At 40.6% G+C, this 19,897-nt stretch overlaps 3 protein-coding genes across 4 annotated transcripts; 2 read left to right on the forward strand and 1 right to left on the reverse strand.

Moving 5' to 3' along the window:
* Positions 1–420: 420 nt before the first annotated feature.
* On the reverse strand, positions 421–12,409 carry LOC116389936 (sodium- and chloride-dependent betaine transporter-like). 2 transcript variants are annotated; one of them, XM_031859068.1, is made up of 16 exons: positions 12,383–12,409; positions 11,868–12,071; positions 11,049–11,183; positions 10,597–10,737; positions 10,303–10,420; positions 9,253–9,303; positions 8,234–8,363; positions 7,060–7,194; positions 5,510–5,613; positions 5,289–5,413; positions 4,419–4,531; positions 4,207–4,344; positions 3,010–3,112; positions 2,208–2,308; positions 1,447–1,593; positions 421–1,300 (listed from the first exon to the last, which is right to left on the reverse strand). In XM_031859068.1, exons 2-16 carry the CDS (start codon positions 12,058–12,060, stop codon positions 1,133–1,135), a joined length of 1,902 nt encoding a protein of 633 aa, XP_031714928.1. In that variant the 5' UTR covers positions 12,061–12,071; positions 12,383–12,409; the 3' UTR covers positions 421–1,132. The 2 variants fall into 2 exon arrangements, with proteins under 2 accessions (XP_031714928.1, XP_031714929.1); XM_031859069.1 differs by lacking the exon at positions 12,383–12,409 and adding an exon at positions 12,148–12,151.
* An 840-nt stretch (positions 12,410–13,249) lies between these two features.
* Positions 13,250–17,144, forward strand: LOC116389938 (protein mono-ADP-ribosyltransferase PARP11). The gene is made up of 8 exons (XM_031859070.1): positions 13,250–13,392; positions 13,627–13,751; positions 14,189–14,309; positions 14,454–14,529; positions 14,717–14,789; positions 14,866–14,993; positions 15,271–15,422; positions 15,526–17,144. Exons 2-8 carry the CDS (start codon positions 13,635–13,637, stop codon positions 15,840–15,842), a joined length of 984 nt encoding a protein of 327 aa, XP_031714930.1. The 5' UTR covers positions 13,250–13,392; positions 13,627–13,634; the 3' UTR covers positions 15,843–17,144.
* Positions 17,145–17,274: 130 nt separating this feature from the next.
* Positions 17,275–17,955, forward strand: LOC116389808 (protein mono-ADP-ribosyltransferase PARP11-like). The gene is made up of 3 exons (XM_031858763.1): positions 17,275–17,490; positions 17,599–17,713; positions 17,794–17,955. The coding sequence occupies exons 1-3, from the start codon at positions 17,395–17,397 to the stop codon at positions 17,865–17,867; spliced, it is 285 nt and encodes a 94-aa protein (XP_031714623.1). The 5' UTR covers positions 17,275–17,394; the 3' UTR covers positions 17,868–17,955.
* Positions 17,956–19,897: the final 1,942 nt, after the last annotated feature.

Below are 19,897 nucleotides of genomic sequence, written 5' to 3' on the forward strand. Positions count from 1 at the left end.
AAGGTCATTCGCTGTCGTCAGGAGCAGTCAGGGGGTGAGTAGAGGTGGGAGGCTACTGACCGGAATTCTCTGTTAATTGAATGCCGGTTTGGATCACACAGCTGACTGAACTTGGCGTTATGATTGAGCATGTTCATGTTCACCAATTACACATACTGTAAAATCACATGTACACACATCCACGAGTTATTGAATTTTAAGCATGTATGACCGAAATAAGGTCGAAAGACACACAGACTTGTGTAATATTATCGTTTTCTTGCTACATAAAAAGAAAGCATGGGATTTATTCGCTGACCCGACGAGCTGATCATCCTGAACTTTGTATTGCATGTTTATCCTCACTGGTCAGAAATCGATATGGGACAGAATGAAAAGAGGCACACGGCACCAGGATATTGAACATAGGGATATGTTTAATGAGATTAATGAGGTTCATCACTATTGTAACATATATCATGAATTGATGTATCTATGAAAATAAAAGTGAACCTAGCAGTGTACAAACACTCAATGGACATGAGACCACCATTGCAGTAAAACAACAAATTCAGCAACGCATAATCAGATTTTGCATTGATTAGGATCAACATTGTAGGATGTAACAGTTTTGACTGCATTATACATTTGATGACAAACTGCTACTACAATTTGCAATTGCGGGTAAAGCATGGTAATCAAATGCTCCAGATGCATGTTTTTAAGGGGCGATCCATCCTTTTTACACATCAAAGTCTGTTAAATGTGGGTGAAGAATGATTGGAATAAAAAAAGACGATATCTCTGGTTCTGCTGCAACGATATAGATTTTTAACTGGCCATTGTGAGTATTATAGGAGTGAAAGGCTTTGTCGGTGAAGTACTTTTTTAAGACACTTACATTACAGGATTATAGGTGTTTAGAAAAATGTACATTGTATGGGACTTTTCCAATATTATTCAATATTAAAACAAATTAAAAAGGTAAAGACTAATGTAGCAAGAAAATTAAAACACAACATAAAAAATATAACTGTCCCTGAATACTCATGACATGTGTAAACACTTATAAAAGTTTGCACACGATTATAAAATTGTTGTCACAGATTTGTACCAATCAATCAGGACATCTATGCACCATAACGTGCTGCCATTAAACCATGCTGGGTTCTCCCATCATCAGATCCTCTTTGTTTTCCACCACATGTCTCTTTGGCTGCACCTGTGCCTTGAAGACGACGCATTCACACAGTGTGAGAATTGGCTTGTGTGGTTGAGCCTGACGCAGATCACTCGATGGTGTAGTCATGTTTTGGGGATTCTGATTTTTAGGAGGGGAAATGCAATTAAAACATAATGTTATGAAACATAGTTAAGCACCTACCACAGCATGAATGTTAAGATCTGAGAAGAAGAAAAAGAAATTATATTTGAAATTGACCAAATCCTACTTTCAAATTCACCCACCTTTACCAGGGAGACGACAATGAATACTGGGACACACATCAGTGGAGCGAGGATAAGGAGCGAGCCCAAGACGACGCCCCAGTTGTCGATTACATAACCGTACACGATGATACGGTGTGAGTTCACGAGTTCATACAGTAGTGTGACCTAGGGGACAAGAAGTAAAAAGGCTTGGCTGTAAAACAAGTGTAATGGTGGGCTTTGTTGAGCTAGAGAAACAAATCCTAACCAATAGAAAGAAGTGGAATGAAAGCGGCCAGTAAGTGAATGAAATCAAATTCTATCTAAATTGAATCAGAAGTTATCTATCTTTAATTGTATGTGATATGTGCTGCTTAAACATACAAAACCATCAATATGCTCCTTTATCTGACAACTGATTCCCGTTAAGAATGAACATGTCTGCTGTACTTTCTGATCTTGTACTGATCACGCAGCAAAGTGTGTTTTTAATAACAGATATGTCAACATTTTCAGGAATAATCTGCAGTCTCGACTCTTTTTTTCCCCCATATGTGAGCTCAAGCATAACTACTGATGTGGCAAAATGAAATATGTGAAACACTCAGCAAAGACAGAAAGGCCAGGAGAGAGAGGGGGGAACAAGAAGAAACGAAGACAAGAGGCAGCTAAGGATCTGCGTTCTGAAGGTAGAAATTCATGAATACATATGAAAACATGAAAGGAAACGGACATGAAAGCAGAGACGCAGAGGAAATGAATCCAGTGAGAGAGACGTGACGCAGGTGTGAGTATCTCACCCCACAGATGAGCGGCGTGATGAACAACCAGCAGTACTTAAGCACGGGGAAGGGTTTGTACCCGATCATGTCCTCAATGTTGTCATAGAAACGGTCCGCACCTGCAAAGTCATAGACGGGAGGTGTTAGTCAATCAAAGGGGTTTTGCTCTTACAGGAAACTAAAAGCCCAATGAGATGTTGAAGCCTAAGCTTTGTGGTATTTTTTTTGTGTCGACTGTATAATGTTCGTTTCTTTGACCAGTAGTGAAAAGAACCTAAGATTCAAGGATAGTAGACACGGCTACAAAAATGATACAGTAATCAAACTAATCGCATCTACAAGGAGGAGGAAAGTGAGTGGCTCATTTAAGTTTGGGTGAGGAAGTTTGTGCACGCTCAACACAGACTCAACACAACTCAGAAGAGGCCCAACGGACGGCTGAACAACTCGAAGCGGGGACAAGGAAGCAGCTGAAGAAACAGATCGATATCTCACTCTGCATCGGTTTGCATTCGTAGAAGATGTGTAGATGAGCCTTATTCCAAAGAGCGAGTCGTTTTTGGGAAGGAAATGCACTTTTACAGAGTCACAGAAATTGATTACTGTGTATATACACAAACGCGGTCAGGATGTTTGTGAAAGCACTGAGGAATACGCCTTCAGTCTCTTGAAATAAGCAAAAGGCTTCAGATATTTAGGTCTTCAGAAATATTTTGAAGTGAGTAAATAATGTGTGTTTTGACGAACAGCCCAGCAGCGGTTCACTGTTGCATAATATAAATCATGTAGTGTGGGCATTACGGCCAATGGCACGACTTACCATACACCCAGCCAATGACAACACACTCAGAGCAGGCGATAAAGAGGAGACTGATTCCACTGGCACCATAGGTGTCAATGAGCTGGAAGAGGACTATCCCTCCCTGAAACATGAGCACAATACACATGCAGGAAAAAAACATTAAAACGGACAAGCTGTGTTGTTTTTTGCTGACTATCCAGACTTCATCGTTACCAATTTCCTGTGAGTCAGTGACCCACATAACAGAGCACGACATTGCCATATGTGTCATACATCATGAAATCAAACCCTTTAATTACTGGTGTACATAGGATATTAAGTGTAGCATATAGTGTATATTCTATCAACACTTCACAATTCCCTATTGCCTTATGCCCACTTTCTGAATATTAATAATAAAGAAAACTGCAAGGTTATGCTTTGTTCAAGTCAGTTTGTTCATTAACAACACTAAGCGTTTACAGCCATACTAACAGTTGTATGAGGCTGTGCAAAAGCATTGAGCTAAATGATAGCATGCGCATGTTGTAATGGTAAAATATGTATTAGCATCATGGAAAGTTTTTAAAGAACATAGTGTGACATATCAGTATAATGGATAAGTAAAAACAGGCCCCGCAAGACACAGATGTCAGCAAATAAAGACCTGTTTTTTTTAACTGAAGACATGTTCACATACTCTGTTTCTGGGAAGGGTCGCTTAAAACAGGAACATAGAAACCACAACCGACTCACAGTTGAGCTACCTGCATGAACCAGTTAAGACCAGACTAGACACTTCCTGCATGGGAGTCATGTAGGGCGGAGGCCTCTGTAGGTATAAAGGGATGCTGAATGTTGTATCTCGTTGAAGCTCACACCACAGACTGCTGAATGAGTATCTGTGGCGCACTCTTCCCTTGCAAGCAAATAAATGGACAAAGACAACTTTGAATCTTTTGAAGACTTTGTTATTGATTTGTGAACAACTCTCTCTTCTCCCGATTAACATAGAAATCTTCCATCACAATGTTTAGCAGTTATGCTTACCATATGTGTTGTCTTAGTTTAGATGGTAGCATGCTAATATTTGCCAATTAGAAGATATAGCTGCTAATTTATAGGTATTTGGTCATGAATTGAAGTATTAAACAACTACAAAAATGACCTGATTATTGTGCGTTATCGTGCTAAATAAAAAAGAATCTCATTATCACAAGTCTCTCTGCTGCTTACCTCTGTGATGAGCGGCAGCCCCAATAGAAAACAGACAACGGCTATGACCAGGGTCAGCACCTCTCTGCCGCCCGGCCTCCTCAGGTGACGTGGGAACAGGTCTGTGAGGGCTGTGGCCATGCTCTCCACACACACAAACTGTGGGGAAGGAAACAAATTGGCTCAGAAGGGAGTATGATATGCTGCTGAAAACACTGCGTTCCATACAATACCTGACTGTCCAGGCCCAGGAAGAGGATCATGAGGAAGAAGAGCACAGCCCAGAAGGATGAGCCGGGCAGTAACGACAGAGCCCTTGGATACGCCGAAAAGACCAGACCAGGACCTGTAGAAAGCACATGAATAGATCAATCAACACATGTCTATCCGCTCACTCCTTTACTTTCCAAGCGTGTCAGAGAGCTACGCTGGCCTTCACGTAACATAAAACAGGAAAGGCTCTCTCTGGATCTCCCTCTGTAGATATGAAGGGTTCATTCTAAGCAAACCAAAACACGATTCTGTTTGAGCTTATTATACACAAATAATAATATAGTTGTGAATATTATGTAAAATATTCCATTTCTGCCAATTGCTCCCCCAAGATCCTACACACTGTTCCTTTAAGCCTAATAATGATCAGTGAAAGAAAAAATAAATCAACCTAATTCCGTGGAAGAGAAATATTTGTTCTTATCCCTTCAATCATCTTGTGCGCCCTCACATTTTTCCTGTGACCCTTCGAGGGGGTCCCGATCCCATCTAAGTAAAAATCTTTCAACTGTGTGTCAACTTAAGATGCCATCTTGTGGACATTGTTGATTGTTGCTGCCACTGCCAGAATTACTGTAGAGCCACGATGCAATACAGCTGCAACAATTAGTCGATTGTTTGAAAATGAATGGACAACTATTTTCACGATTGAACAATAAAGCAAAAATCCCAAACATTTGTTGTTTCTAGCTTCTCAAATATGAAGATTTGATGATTCAAAGATAGTTATTTATTGCAGCCCAACAATGCATGAAAAATAAATACAACAACTGTCAAAGCAAGCAGTGAAATGAAAGATGCAGACGCTGAAAAGGGAGAAAAGAACTCACCGGCAGAAACAACTGTATCCATCGATTGGCCCATGTCATGAGCCATGAATCCCAGCACTGAGAACACAACAAAACCAGCAAAGATACTGGTGGCACTGTTCAGGCAGCATAGTGCCAAGCAATCCCTACAACACACCAAGAACAAAAGCCTGCACTGTGAAGGAGCGCATGAATGTAAAACCTGTAAATGTGACCATGCGCTGCGTTGTGAGGACACCGACCTGTAGCAGTTATTGTTGTATTTGTTGTAGCTCCCCAGAGCGGTCAGTACTCCCTGAGACACGGCGAAGGAAAAGAACACCTGAGTCCCTGCATCATGCCACACCTAGAAGATGTGTAAGAGATTGACGTTTGAAACATTTGAGAGGGACCTGGAATGTTGACATTGTTAAAATAACCCGGATATATGCTTTCCATTTTTTTTCCTTACAGAGCAATAACAAAGGAATTTGCCAGGTCAAAACAAATAACCACAACTGCACAATAACAAGCAGCTTTGCTTTATGCCAGTATTAATTATTTGGCAATTTCTGTGATTGTGTGTTGAAATGTACGTTATATAGTAAATTCCTTTTTGTTTCTGTCCCTGCATTTACAACTGTGAGAGTGAGTGTGCGCCACATATGCGTCCATTCAGGTTGGCGTGGCGTGGGCGGGTTTGTTGACACGAATGTCTGGCCCTCGTTTCTGACAGCATCTGGTTAACATTAGAGGCACAACAGCACTGCGAGTCTCGTCCAGTAAAAGACAGAGCTGGCCATTTTTCCCATGGGCCCCTTCTCTGGCCCCACAGTGAGACAGACTTATCAGTGAGTCAGTCAATCGGACACCAGACAAGGAGGAAACTTGTGTCTTTCGAAACATGCGTTTTATTTGGCGGTTCTGAATACAGATTCACACGCACATGAACAAAAGGAGACACAGTTCAAACAGGCCCCAGATGCGGACCAGAATTTGTTTACGATTTCCTCTGCGGTTCAAGCAGAAACATTTGCATGCTGAAGCAGCACTTATTAGAAACAGAACTGTACGTGTCAGAACTGTTCTGACACGTAACTGCGTTCACCTGCTTTAGACATTACGCCAAATTTCTCACAGTTTTTCCCTTTGCTTCCTTCCACGATTGCATTCTAAGATTCCCACAATGGTTGAGAGAGTCCTCAAAGACGAGGGGGTGCCTGAGGGTTAACTCTCTGGTTATTACATTTGACCCCTGAAGCTCTGCTCTGAACTGTAAAGAGGGAGACGGACATAGAGAGGAAGCAGGGTGAGGGGAAGTAAGAGGGGTGATGATCTCTTTTGTGGGAGAAAGAATTCTTTTCTTAATTCGTCGTTGTTGGCAGAAACAGAGGCTGTCATTGTGCATGAGCATGGCATCCAGAACTCACTTTTTTTTTTCCTTTTCAGTTTAGAAAGTACATCATTATGCTGAGTGAATGACAGATCTGCTGTGAGAATGTAATACTTATTTTATGTAAAATAAATCAGAAGTTCGCAATGATGGAGTTTCAGGTTAAAAATAGTTATATTAACTTTTTATGATAGTAAATATGCCTTCATAGTGTGAGATTGAGATTGTTTTAACTCCTGTGTGATGATGTTACTGTATACTCAAGGGGGAAGCTTTCTTTGACAAATTTCTCACTGAAAAAGCATCCTGGTTTGCTTTTCTTGTTAAGTCTCTGTCTTGAGACCGGAAACCAGATTGAAGGCAAAAAGAAAAGGGGGAGGAGATAACAGGGCACTGCATTCCTCTTGTTAGAGTACTCACATGTGGATCAGAGAGCCTGCTTAAGTCAGGGGTGAGGTAATATCGAAGTCCCTCCCCGGCTCCTGGGAGGGTCACTCCTCGGATGAAGAGGATGAACAGCATCAGGTAGGGGAATGTAGCAGTGAAGTACACGACCTGAAAACACAAAACACATACAACAAAAAGGTAGTTTGTATATGTACACTCAATCCTTTCATTTACCCTGCATAAAAGGGATTTTTTTGGGACAACGGAAACAAGCACACTGACACGAAACACTAACTTATTACTATCTTATAAATTTGATATACAAGCTTTGAGGGCACGGGGAAAGCTTATACAAGCTTTCCCCTTTTTACACATCAAGCAGACATGAAGCAACATTAAAAATACTTTTTTTGTTATGATCTTGTCCAGTATTCTCTCTCTTTCAGCTCTGATTTGGTCTCCAGCAACTCATGAGAGACATTTCTGGCCCTTAGCTCCACAAAAGTTATCTGCCTGCCGTTTGGTGCTGGACAAGTTACAACGGGTTTATCAGAGTTAATCGACAATGTCTAACCAAAACAAGGAGCTGAAAGATGCTAAAACACTCCATAGAGCAATACAGTTAAAATCTTTTGATTGATTTTGCGATTACTTGTGTTAACTGCAAGTACGTTTTATTATTACAAGCTCTAGAGTTTCTTTCAAAGACACCTGTATCAACAACTGGGGCAATAAGCATGCATACTGTGTCAGCTGGGCAATGGAAGAAGAGCAATTCAAGTATATGTTTACAGTGCATCCAAACAAACTGTGGACTGAGAGGTTTTACTGATTGTTGTCATAAAGAAGACTCAAGAAGGGGAATCCATCTTGTGTTTCCTCTGAAGTGTATAAGAGGACAAGATTTAATGCGTGTGTGTGTGTGTGTGTTCAAATATGTTAAATACCTGCATGCCCTAGCTTTTGTCTTCCACATAATGTCCAGTACATGCAAGCATCTTAATTTAATTCTAACTTAAAACTTTGTATTCATTGATGACTCCAGATAAAAATCAATCACCCATTGATTTTCTTTTATTACATCCATACCAATCACATACTAGGTGTGAAGGTAGATTGAAAGAAAGGGAGATGAGCTAGAGAAGCCATGTGTATGCAACTTAATATCAGGGACAGTACTGTGTATGGGTTCAAAGGTAGTACTTGCCTTTCCTGTCCATTTGATTCCCTTAAAGATGCAGAAGTAACAAACAATCCAGGCAAGCAAGAGACAGACAGCCAGGTCCCAGTTTACCTTACCCAGGGACATGTCAGTTGTCATCCTTAACACACGGTGTCTGTGGGGAAGAGAAAACACATATGTAAAACTGCATCCTCTGCAAATAACACGCAGACTGATGGATGTACAGATGTGCAATTGAATCCACTTTGTTCCTTATTTCATAAGCCTTCTCCCACTGCAGATAAACACAGCTCGCTACTAGTGCTCCAGGAACGCATCCAACGCTATATTTCCCTTTAGTGTGTCCACTTGAGTGGGAATAATTTCGAATACAGCAAAAAAGGACGAAGCATCTCAATGAATAAATACAGATGTGAAAATCTGTCATGGTTTATTTTGGATGGCTTCGGGTTGCATTATAGAAGTTGCAGGTAACAGAGCACATATTGTTCTCATCATGCAGTGCAGTTTGTAGCTGAGTGATTTCCCAATATCAGGAGATTATCATGTGAAGAGCAGCAGCTGTGTTCCAAAATATCTGCAAATTAGTATAAATAGTGCAGTGCCTGTTTGGAAACGGGGCGATCACTTGGCCTCCAGTGTTGCTGCTTGCAGCTTTTCCGAGAACTGCTCATCCAAACTACTTCACACTCTGCACTGTGCTTCCTTGGGTCCTCAGCAAAACACCCACCTTGTGTGAAGTCGATTGGATGAACGGTTGTCCGGGAAAATCAAAGAACAAACATAGTACGTAGATAATTATATATACAGACAGAGACTCCTTCCATTTTAGTATGACAGCGATAATGGTTCATCATTAGCATCATGTTCACTTAATGCCCAGACAGTAAAGATGGCCTCTTGGTAACAGGCTGGAAGCTATTGCTGAGGAATGTTCCAGACATGCACGCTGGGGAGGATGAAATTACTTTCTCGTTTTAAAAAGATAATGTGTGAGCGTGTGTGTGTGTGTGTGTGTGTGTGTGTGTGTGTGTGTTTCTCACTGCCAGAACTCCTCTTCCGGTGACCTGCCAATCGCGTATGGGTCACTTATACTGCAGGAAACATATTTTTGAAAACATATGCAAGTAAGGAAGGTGATTTGAAATTGAATAATAACTTTAAACAATTCTTCTGCTTTGTTTTTAGCTTTGAATAGTCAAGTCCTCACATTTCATTTTCTAAACTGCAGCACTCAGATATCTGAGCGATATCAACAATGTTAAAAGGGGTGTTACTACGACTGTGTTTAATCGTTATTATTTAAACGTGATGGATTTGGGATTGTGATACCTTCAGACAGAGCCCAGCTGTTTCACTGTTCACAGTCTTCATGCTAAGCTAAGCTAACAGGCTGCTGGCTGTAGCTTTATATTTACCGTATGAGAGTGGTATCAAACTTCCCATTTATCTCTTGTAAATCTCCCATCATGTCTATTATATCCATATGGCATTTTTCTACCATTTAAAACCCCACTTGTTTTTTTCAACCACTATTGAACTAAAGTCCTTTATATTTATTAGGTGTACTTTTCACCTTCCAACTATCCCTAGGGAACGATTAATAGTTGTTTTCTTGTACTTTTTTTACTACAGAAACAGATGTAAGAACCTCCTGCTCTGAACATGAAAGCATGGGTGTGTCCGAATGCTGCTACATCTATAGAAGCCAATACTAATGCCATATTTCTTGCTTTTTCTGTGTATTTGGACCCCGGTGAGAATAGTCACATGGCAGCTATTCAGCTATTTACACCCGGTCGAGTTGAATATGCTACTTAATTTAGCAATAGTTAGCTTGGTGAATGGGTCAAACTAAGGGCTTGTGACTTGGGCTTGGGTCCTCTGAGAAGCAGCATTTTTATACTTAGTAACACTTATTATTTAGTTAATAATTTTAATTTTAATAATTTTTCAGTCACAGTTTGGCTAGGTTTAAGGCAACAAAACTACTTGTTTAGGAATAATATACATAACCTACAGTAGACTACATTAACACCAATAGAATATCTAACGTTCACCAGGTACAGCTTGACAATAACGATGCAACTTACGTGGAATTGTCATTGGGAGAGTAGTCAAATATGGTGATGTTGTTTAGGAACGACCAGTTTGAGCCAGCTTGAAACAAATCTGGGTTGGCAAAGACGCTGGAGCGACTGTGACATAACTCTTAGAGGTTTTAGGAAAGAAAGATGAGGGTGAGTTGGATGTTGCATGCTTCAAAGTGTTAAAATGTGTCAACTTTTCTTTCGGTGAAGTCTGTAAGAAAGCAATAACGACACTGCTGATCAAATACAGACGTGTTTAAACAAGCCAGCGTCGATTCATCACAACACATGACTCACCAGTGTTCCACCAGTTGTCACATGTGGACCAGGGTAATGGGCTTTTGAACGAGTTATATAGGTAGAAGATGCCCCAGGCCAACACCACAATGTAGTAGATGTTCAGATAGGCCACAATCACTTGGGCCGCAATCCCCAAACCTGCAGGACAAAATGAGTTTTCACACACTTTCACACAAAGTTTGGTTTGGTTTCCCAGTCGCAAACACTGAGATATTCATGTACGTACATATTCTCCTTTAATTCTTACCATTATTTCACTTTGGAAGCATTTCATGTGGTCTGAAAAATCAATCACCAGTACTGGCCACAATCATCAAAATGTATTTATCTTAATGTATTTTTCCAGTAACAATGAACAAAGCACGATGAAAAAAACATGCATTTCCTGCATGTCAACGGACTCATTGTTGAGTAATTCTACAAAAGATCTGTCCGAGCCTTGTCTTTACCCTGGAACATGGGGCATATCTTCGTCCAGGCGGTCACCCCGCCCTCACTGGTGTACTGGCCCAACGCCGTCTCCAGGAAGAACACAGGGATGCCACAGAAGAAGAGGAACACAAAGTAAGGGATGAAGAAGACACCTGCAAATAAACATAACCTTTAAAGACAGTCACTCGTATGTGATGTAAAGCAGCATTTCCATAAATATTGGCACGCTGCACACAGACAAATAAATACATATTAAGCCACAAATCCAACACATATTAAAGGTTGATTATGTAACTAGCTAAGTGGGATGAAAGGGATTAATTGTAATGAAAGAATTTACAGTGGGATTACACTATTTTCCATGTTACTTGGGAAAATTGTCAAGGACCCTTCTTAGAGATTGGTATCTCTATCTATCTATCTATACAGAAGCTAGAATGGGATATTATGAAATGTTTTCTGACAATGCGGACAACAATGGAAACCATTTTTGTCGTGAATTCAGTGTGCCAGTAAGATGAGGAAGAATACGTTTTTTAATGACAGATGTGAGTGACTTTTGGTGTCACCTCTCCTCCTCTCTCATGATCTACCTGATCTGTTTGCCATCTGTCATTTCATTGAACATGCATACATTAACACATGCAAACATGCAAATACACGTGTGTACAGGTATTCAAATGCATGTGCGCGCGCACACACACACACACACACACACACACACACACACACACACACACACACACACACACACACACATACACACACCTTTTCAGCTTACGTCTACTTACATCCAGCAAATAATCCCCTCATATCTCAAAAACCTGGTCCCTTACCTCCTCCATTTCTATAGCACAGATAAGGGAAACGCCAAACATTCCCGAGGCCAATGATTTCTCCAGCCATGGAGAGCATGAACTCCATGTTGTTGGCCCATTTCCCTCTCGGCTGAACCCCACCCTGAGGAGGCACCATTTCATCTGGTCCCGAGACTCCAGCAGGAGTCCCTGTGGCCGTTTCCTTAGTCATAGTCTCTCCGTCTGCATGAATGCACACACATTATAAACACACGTGAAATGCAAACCATGTCTGTACCTCTCGTCCAGTGGCCCTTACAATTTAATTGGTAGTTTTCATAATTATCCCAACAGCTCACACAACAGTCTATTAAACCTTCTCTCCTGGTTCTGTCAACGCCAAATGACAAAACTATCCAACTCCCAATGCAATTAACTTCCAAGAAATGACTCTTCCAACTTGTGCTGATGATTGCAAAAACTACTGTAAGAACTTATTAAGGCAAATATTTCTAGGTTCTTAAGAGAGTTTTAAATGCATGCAACTAACTCACTCGTGGGCTTGCAGTGGGTGGCGTAAATGAAATCCCGAGACTGACTAACCGAAGTTTGAAGAAAATCTCTACTGTAAAGGTGGGCGTGTCCTGATGGACACCACACGAACACACGCGCACACACACACTATTACTGCGTCCCATTCAGAACAAGCTGTCCTCGTGGACGCTCCCTCACCACAATGTGAAATAGGCATGCCCCACTAAAGTCCTCATGCCTGAAAAAATATATATATTTGTGCAAAAATACATATTTTTGATAGATCGCTATGTCGTTTGACTATTATTATTAGATTATTATTATTATAAGAGTAGGTCTCTGGTGCATCATATGAGCTGAGCGCCTTTGTATGTCATTTCTCAATCTGCAAAGTAAGTATTACTTACTACTATAATTCATATGCACTGAAGTGAAATATTTCTTTCCGAAATATTTCACTTCAAGTGGCATGAAATGTAAAAAATATAAAACACTCACGTAAAACATGCAGCAGTTAATCGAAAACATACTTTCAACTATTCCTCCACTGTTGTCTGGTTCTAATTAGTTCTTATAACCTAAAAACGTGTCTGAGTTGCAAGCTGAAACGTGTTAAACACACCGTTTCATCTTTCTTCAATCGTTCTATTTCTATGCATAGGCACAGCATACCAGGCGTCTGCTTATATGCGCACAAACTTACATTTTATAATAATCTATGAACAATTTATTCTTAATTAAAACATTTTTGGTGCTGTATCCGGGCAGATGTTTACCCTGACAGGACAGAATCAGGGACCATTTACTCTAGATCATAGGGGGAGGAGTTACATCATATTGACGCATTGACGTTTCTGCGTGACGAAACAGGAAATAAAAGTAAACAACGCACAGGAAGACGAAAGTGTTATGTCGCGTCAGTCGTCCCTTGCCATTCGGAGTCTGTGATGTTTTGTGATTCATAATGCACATAGGATTTAATTACATCGTGATAAGGACGGGGAGCCAGTTAGAGACGGGCTGGAAACCGGTAAGGCACCCGTTGAGTTGAGAGGAGTCAGGAGCGGCAGCCGCTAATGAAAGCTAGCTTGATAAGGCAGTTTCTGTATTATTTGAATTTGTTTACATTCCCTCACGACCATGACTTAAAATATGCACTCGAAGTTATGTTTGTGTCACGAATAAAACATCACCTTGGTCCCCTCCCCCATACCTTGATTTATTCTGCTATTTGCATAAGTGTATTTTCACTTACTCATTTCAGATTTAGCTATGTTAGCCATCAGGTCGTCAGAGGAGGAGTCCACTGAGATGGAGGAGATGGACACCTCGGATCCCAAATGGTGCTGGTTCTACTTGGCTGAGTGTGGAGTTTGGCACATGTTTGAGGTAGTTCACACATCACAATACACTTTCGTACAGTCCTATGATCCCTCGCCCTGTGACACCTTGCTCTCTGACTGTGTGCAGCTGAGAGCCTAAAGTCTGCAGGCTTTAATGTCAGTCAAAGGCTACTCAGTGCAATGTCACAGACTAGCTCTTCTTTGGTTTAGTCAATGCAATTCCCACGTGGAAAGTAAGTAGAAGAAGTAGTAGTAAGTAAAGTGATTTTTCAAGACAAAATGACAACTATTTGATTGTTTAAATGTGAGAATTCATTGCTTTTATTGTCCTTACTTTGTGTGCTCCAGGATGTTACTAAATCACAATTAATCAATCACTTAAATAGCTGCCAATTAACTTTTTGGCGATGGACCAAATGACAAATCAACTAAATGTTTCAGCTCTCCATTAGAGTAATTCACAATTCTCAATCCCCCTGTCAGATTGATCCCAGTGCCGCGTGCTCTGTGACTAGTGCTCAGATTGAGCAGTGCTACAGCAGAAACCAACGAGGTGTCATGGAATTCTACACAGCCAAGTACACCTACAGACTGGACTTCTCAGGTATGGTGATGAGTTAAGTAACGAGTTAGTTAAAGCTGTACGAAAAGGCTCTTCATCGGACGGTCGTCGGGATTAATCCCGTTCCAGAAATTGTGCGTGAATGCGAGTTCCTGCGGCTCTAATCTTTGTTGCACTCCTCACCAGTGATGCGACAGATAAATGTAACGACAGGGAAGCAGCGGCCAATCAAACGCTCCCTCCACTCTGCAACTGGCTTCAGGTAAGATGTGGTGCTCAAACTCCACGGAAACTTCCTTTATCTATAAAGGAAAATAAAGGATAGGGTTTCTTTCTTCATCGCAACCTTTTCCTTAATGACATTGGTGTATTGACATTAATGCAAATGAACTTAACTGTAACAGTGAAATGACTGAACCCTCTCCTCTCTCTTTCACTTCTTCTGTCAGGTTTATATGTGATAATCTTGCCTTGCCTGTTCCGTGTCATTGGGAGAGAATAAATACTGATGAGCCCTATCAGGTGAGTCAAATAACAGCCCTACTATTGTTAGAATTACTTTGACTGCATTACTCTGGTGTGACTGGTGTTCTTGCAGCTTATCCAGCTCGGAAGAGACACCTATGAGTTTAAAGAAGTCGCCAGGCTGTATGAAAGGACTATGGATCATCCAATCAAATCCATCCAGAGGATTCAGAACCTCGACTTATGGGAATTCTTCTGCAGGTAGACCCTTGTTGTGTTGTTGTGAGTGACGTTTGTTACCAGAGAATTCTGCTGTGATGCTGATTTCATTTAAGTCCTTTTTCCAGCCCCTACAAACAGACAAAGCTTTTCTTCTGTTGAAGTAAATCAACAGAATTAAACCCAATAGAGAGGATCCTCACCTTCCCTGAAACATGAAATGGATTGTGATGCCCTGCTGATAGCACACTGAGCCACAAAGTGATGATCAGTACTCTGTGTCGTGTTGTCATTCATTGGTTCTCCCTCCCCCCCCAAGGAAGAAAACGCAGTTGCGAAAAGTCAAGCGCACATTGGACATTGAGGAGCGAATGCTGTTCCACGGCACAGGACACAGCAACATACAAGCTATATGTACATTTAACTTTGACTGGCGGCTGACAGGAAGCCATGGCGATGTCTATGGCAAAGGTAGATCTGTCTGCGTTGTGATTTCACATCATGAAACAATTTGCCACCGTTTTTGCTTTTGTCTGATTTTTCAACATTTCATTCAATTTTCCATCCCCTACAGGAAGCTACTTTGCACGGGATGCCAAATATTCCAGTAAATTCTGTCACACCACAGGGAAGCACAACACCACCCTGCAGAGACACGGACTCGCCCCGCCGATATTTGCGACTGAGCCGCCCTACAAGACCATGTTCCTGGCCAGAGTGCTTGTTGGCGAACACATAGTCGGTCACCCTATGTACTGCAGACCGCCGTCCAAGGATGCCAGCTTCACCAACTTTTATGACAGTTGTGTGGACGATGTGGCCAATCCAAAGATTTATGTCATTTTTGACAGCAATCAGATTTACCCAGAGTACCTGGTTGAGTTCTACTGAAGCCTGTTTTTATAGAGGCTGGATCTCTAAACATGGAAACATTTTGGATACAGATGACGGGATGAAAATTGGAAATAAAAAGGAGGCGGCTTAAGGGACATTTGCCTTTTTCTTTCAGTCAGATCCAGTGCCGAACTGGAACATGTGTCATCTAAAGTGCCTTTGGGGAAATTGGAAAGACAAAGACTTCGTGTACAGTTTGTGTACATTCTGAGACAGGCCCCTGTGGTTGGAATGGTTTCCGCGACATAAAAATGATGAAAATGCTGACTAAAGATCAGTCTTTGTGGCAATTTTTGTATTCGATGCATAAATCTGTGCTTGCTTGTTCAATATCCAGTGCACAGTTGTTTAAAATATGAGTGGGACTTGCAGCCTGTAGGTTATGGGTGATGTCCTGCCATCGGCCACAGCCCCTCCTCCACATCCACAGTGCCACGCATGAGCTTATTTACAAGTCATGTAGACATAACTCCAAATGACGAAACCAAAAAACGGCAACACGTTCCTGCTCACTCATTCAGTTAGTGACATCTGTGTGTACTTAGTACAACGTATTATGTAGGCATGGGGTTTTGTTTTTATTCAAAAGAACGCTTCTACCTCTGCATTTTTTTTAAACCATGCATCTGTGCACTTTTTTCCCCCCCTTTCCATGAAAGGTTTTGTATTTGTGTCACAGTGACATAAAGTTGTGATGTCTTGTTTCACTTGTGGTCCTTTTTAGCAATATGTTTCTGTGTAACTTTGTTGACCGTTGACTTGAGTCTTTAAAAGACGTGACAATGGCCGAGGTTGGATTTTTTTTTTGTATGCGTTGGCAGCCAAGTTCATTCCAAACCAAAACTAGATCAGCATCACATTTGACTTAAAACCATCCCGAGTGTGATGTCACCACCTGCGAAAGATGTTTCTTTAAGGAATAAGCAGGTTCCCTTTGCACCTGGTGTAAATCTATCTTTAAAAAAAAAACTGAATGTAGCCAGCACATGTATAGTACTGTAATGAAAATGAACCACAAAATGTAATATTGCTTTGCCGCGTGTGCATTTGTTGAATCCATTGAATGACTGTGTGTGTGTTTTTGAGAAAGGAGAGCAACAAAATGAATCATATTGGCCACAAGGTGGCGGAACAGTGCAAGGATGCATTTCCTTGTAAATGCAAGTGAAGGAAACAAACGGATGTTTCCAGTCATAACATTAGAGATGTGTGTGTGTGTGTGTGTGAGTGTAGGGTGTATGAAGCTATATGTGTGTGTCTATAATTTGCACATCTTACAACTAATAAACTTTTCAGCGTAAGCATATGAAATGACTTCTTTTTTGAACACATTTCAGAGGTGATGACTGATGATGAATGATGTGGTGCTGCTAACAATGTCCTCTTCAAAGTAAAGAGAGACGGAGGTGTGGCTATGCATGGCACCTTATTTGTATATGAAGAACACACCAATGTCAACTGGAATAGCTACCCGAGCAAGTCAGAGAGAGGAAGGACAGTTTTGCCTAACTTATTTGTTCAGCTTTTGTTGTGATATATTAAATTCACAATGGGGGACAATGAAGAAGTGGAACCCATGGACACATCAGAAACCCCATTGTTTTGGTATTACCTGGGAGACTGTGGAAGGTGGCACAGATTTGAGGTACATTTTTTCTTAATCTTAAATTTAAAGTTTACCTTACACATGTCTAAGTGGAGCAGAATGTCTGAGGTATAATTAGACTTTTGTTACCTTCTGTCCGTCCTGCAGAATCACCCTGATAACCCGCTTAGAAGTGAGGATATGGAAAAATATTTTGGAAGAGACTCAAAAGGGGTGTTTAAAGGATTGTCATCCGATCATCACATCAAGATTGATTTCTCAGGTAGCCTATCTGACCACATTTTGTGTTCATCATTTACCTGTATAGCACTTATTTGACATGACTTCTGTGTTGTTAAAAAGCAATGATACGGACTGATGTCGCCACAGGAAGGCAAATACGTGTCCAACGGGGCTACAACATTGAAAGAGGGTAAAGGAGATTTCAAACACATTAGAATAAAAGATTTACACTCACAACAGTGAGTCAGTCATAGATATGTCAGTTTAGTTTCTTGAGTAATGAAAGTGAAAGTACGCCGGAAATGACTTCGTGTTTCCTCCCACAGTTGCTCCTGCTTCAGTGCTCCTCCTGTTCTCTGGGAAAGGGTTGATCCCACTTGTCCGTACCAGGTGACGATGACTGACAATGAATGTATTGAAAACTATTCAGTAAAGCCAGTTGTGAGCAAGGAACTATATTAAGATTTAACTGGTAATCAAATTTCTAATTTTGTTTCAAGTTGTCTAAATTACACAAAGACATATTTCTAGATAACATTACCATCTTTGTTTGGATTAGGAAAAAAAATGATTAAATGAATCTGATAAAAGCATAATTATATATTCACAAATTGTACTTTTTATAAATGTTTTTACTTTCAGTATCTTTGTTGAATAAGAAACAGACAGGCATTGGGATTTAAAAACTCAGATTCATATATATTTTTAGGCCAAGTATGATTTAAATGTGTATTTTGTATATATTTTACAGTTAATCCCTCTGAGTGAACTCAGTGCTGAGTATCAGACTGTGGCACATTATGTGGAGACGGATGGGCTGTTGAACAGATCCATTGTATCAATCAGCAGGATACAGAATATGGATTTATGGGACATGTATTGTCGGTAAGTATAGGCTACGGCTTTGAGTTTGTCTCTCTCCATTCCCTTCATCATTATCCATCTTTGTAATCAAAACCTTCTGTTTATTTATGTCAAAGGAAAAAGAAGCAGTTAATGAGAATCAAAGGCGTCAAAGAAATTCAGGAGAAAAACCTCTTTCATGGGACCGAAATCAGAAATGTTGACGGCATTTGCACATATAACTTTGATTTAGGGTTACGTGTGCGAGGCTCGTATGGCAAAGGTAAGTTAAATGACTGTGCAACATTATACTATATAGAGTAGAATTGTGAATGTAGGTCTGACTGATCTGACTTCCTTTGTTTTTTTTAGGAATATATTTTGCTAAACATGCAGCATTTGCAGACAAGTACAGCAAGAGCAGTACGGATCAATTACCGCTTTATGGCGTGGAAACACGAGGTTTACCGGGTGAAATTACTAAAGTCATATTTCTGGCTCGGGTGATGGTCGGAAAATCAACTGTTGGACAAGGGAATTTACAAAAACCTGATGATAGAAGTTCCAAAAACTCTCACGACAGCTGTGTGGATGATATCACACATCCAAAGATTTTTGTTATTTTTGATCCAAATCAAATATATCCAGAGTATCTGATTCAGTACAAATGAAGTGAAAAGATCTTGAGCAGCTTTCTCTTGGACCTTAAAACAGAGGAGCTTCATAAATAAATGTATTTTCAGAACCAAACTAAAATCTACATGTGTTTATTCCTGTTCCATTTTGTTTATCATCTGCACTTACACACTCAGATTACAGTCAGACTGTTAGCATTTGCAGGTGTAATGTAGACGTTGTTAGTAGCACCTCTAAACTATTGACAAGCACTTTCCACAGGAGCGAGCAAATCGAAACTTAACTCCATCAGGCTAGAAAACTAGTTGGACTGCGCTCTCTCTCCAGGTGTCAATTATCGACACACCCAGATCAGTGACGTTGAAACAGGTGTTGTACTTTCATTATTAAAGCAAATACCACACACCTGCACTGACGTCACTGGCTGTGGTGTAGCTTTCACCCTATTCCTGCTGCCCAGCCACATCAGTGAAATAAAGAATAGATAGAGAATGTAAAAATATCAGTATTTTTTTTCATATCTGACAAGAAGCATGGTGGGTTCCCACAGGGCTGTTTTTTCACTTCCTCCAAGTCTTGGAATTAAACCAACAGTACTGAAGGGAAACTGTCAGCAGAGGTCGCTATATTTAAAAATCGAGGTTTTTAGTCTTGGCAGAGATCAGTTTTGACTGGTCCACATTATGTTTAGAGGTTTTGCCATTATTCCTTCATGGTGAGTCAGCAGCTCATCTGGATTCATTCT

This window comes from Anarrhichthys ocellatus, unplaced genomic scaffold (assembly GCF_004355925.1).
Source record: "Anarrhichthys ocellatus isolate YVR2014 unplaced genomic scaffold, GSC_Weel_1.0 scaffold21, whole genome shotgun sequence".
NCBI lineage: Eukaryota > Metazoa > Chordata > Actinopteri > Perciformes > Anarhichadidae > Anarrhichthys > Anarrhichthys ocellatus.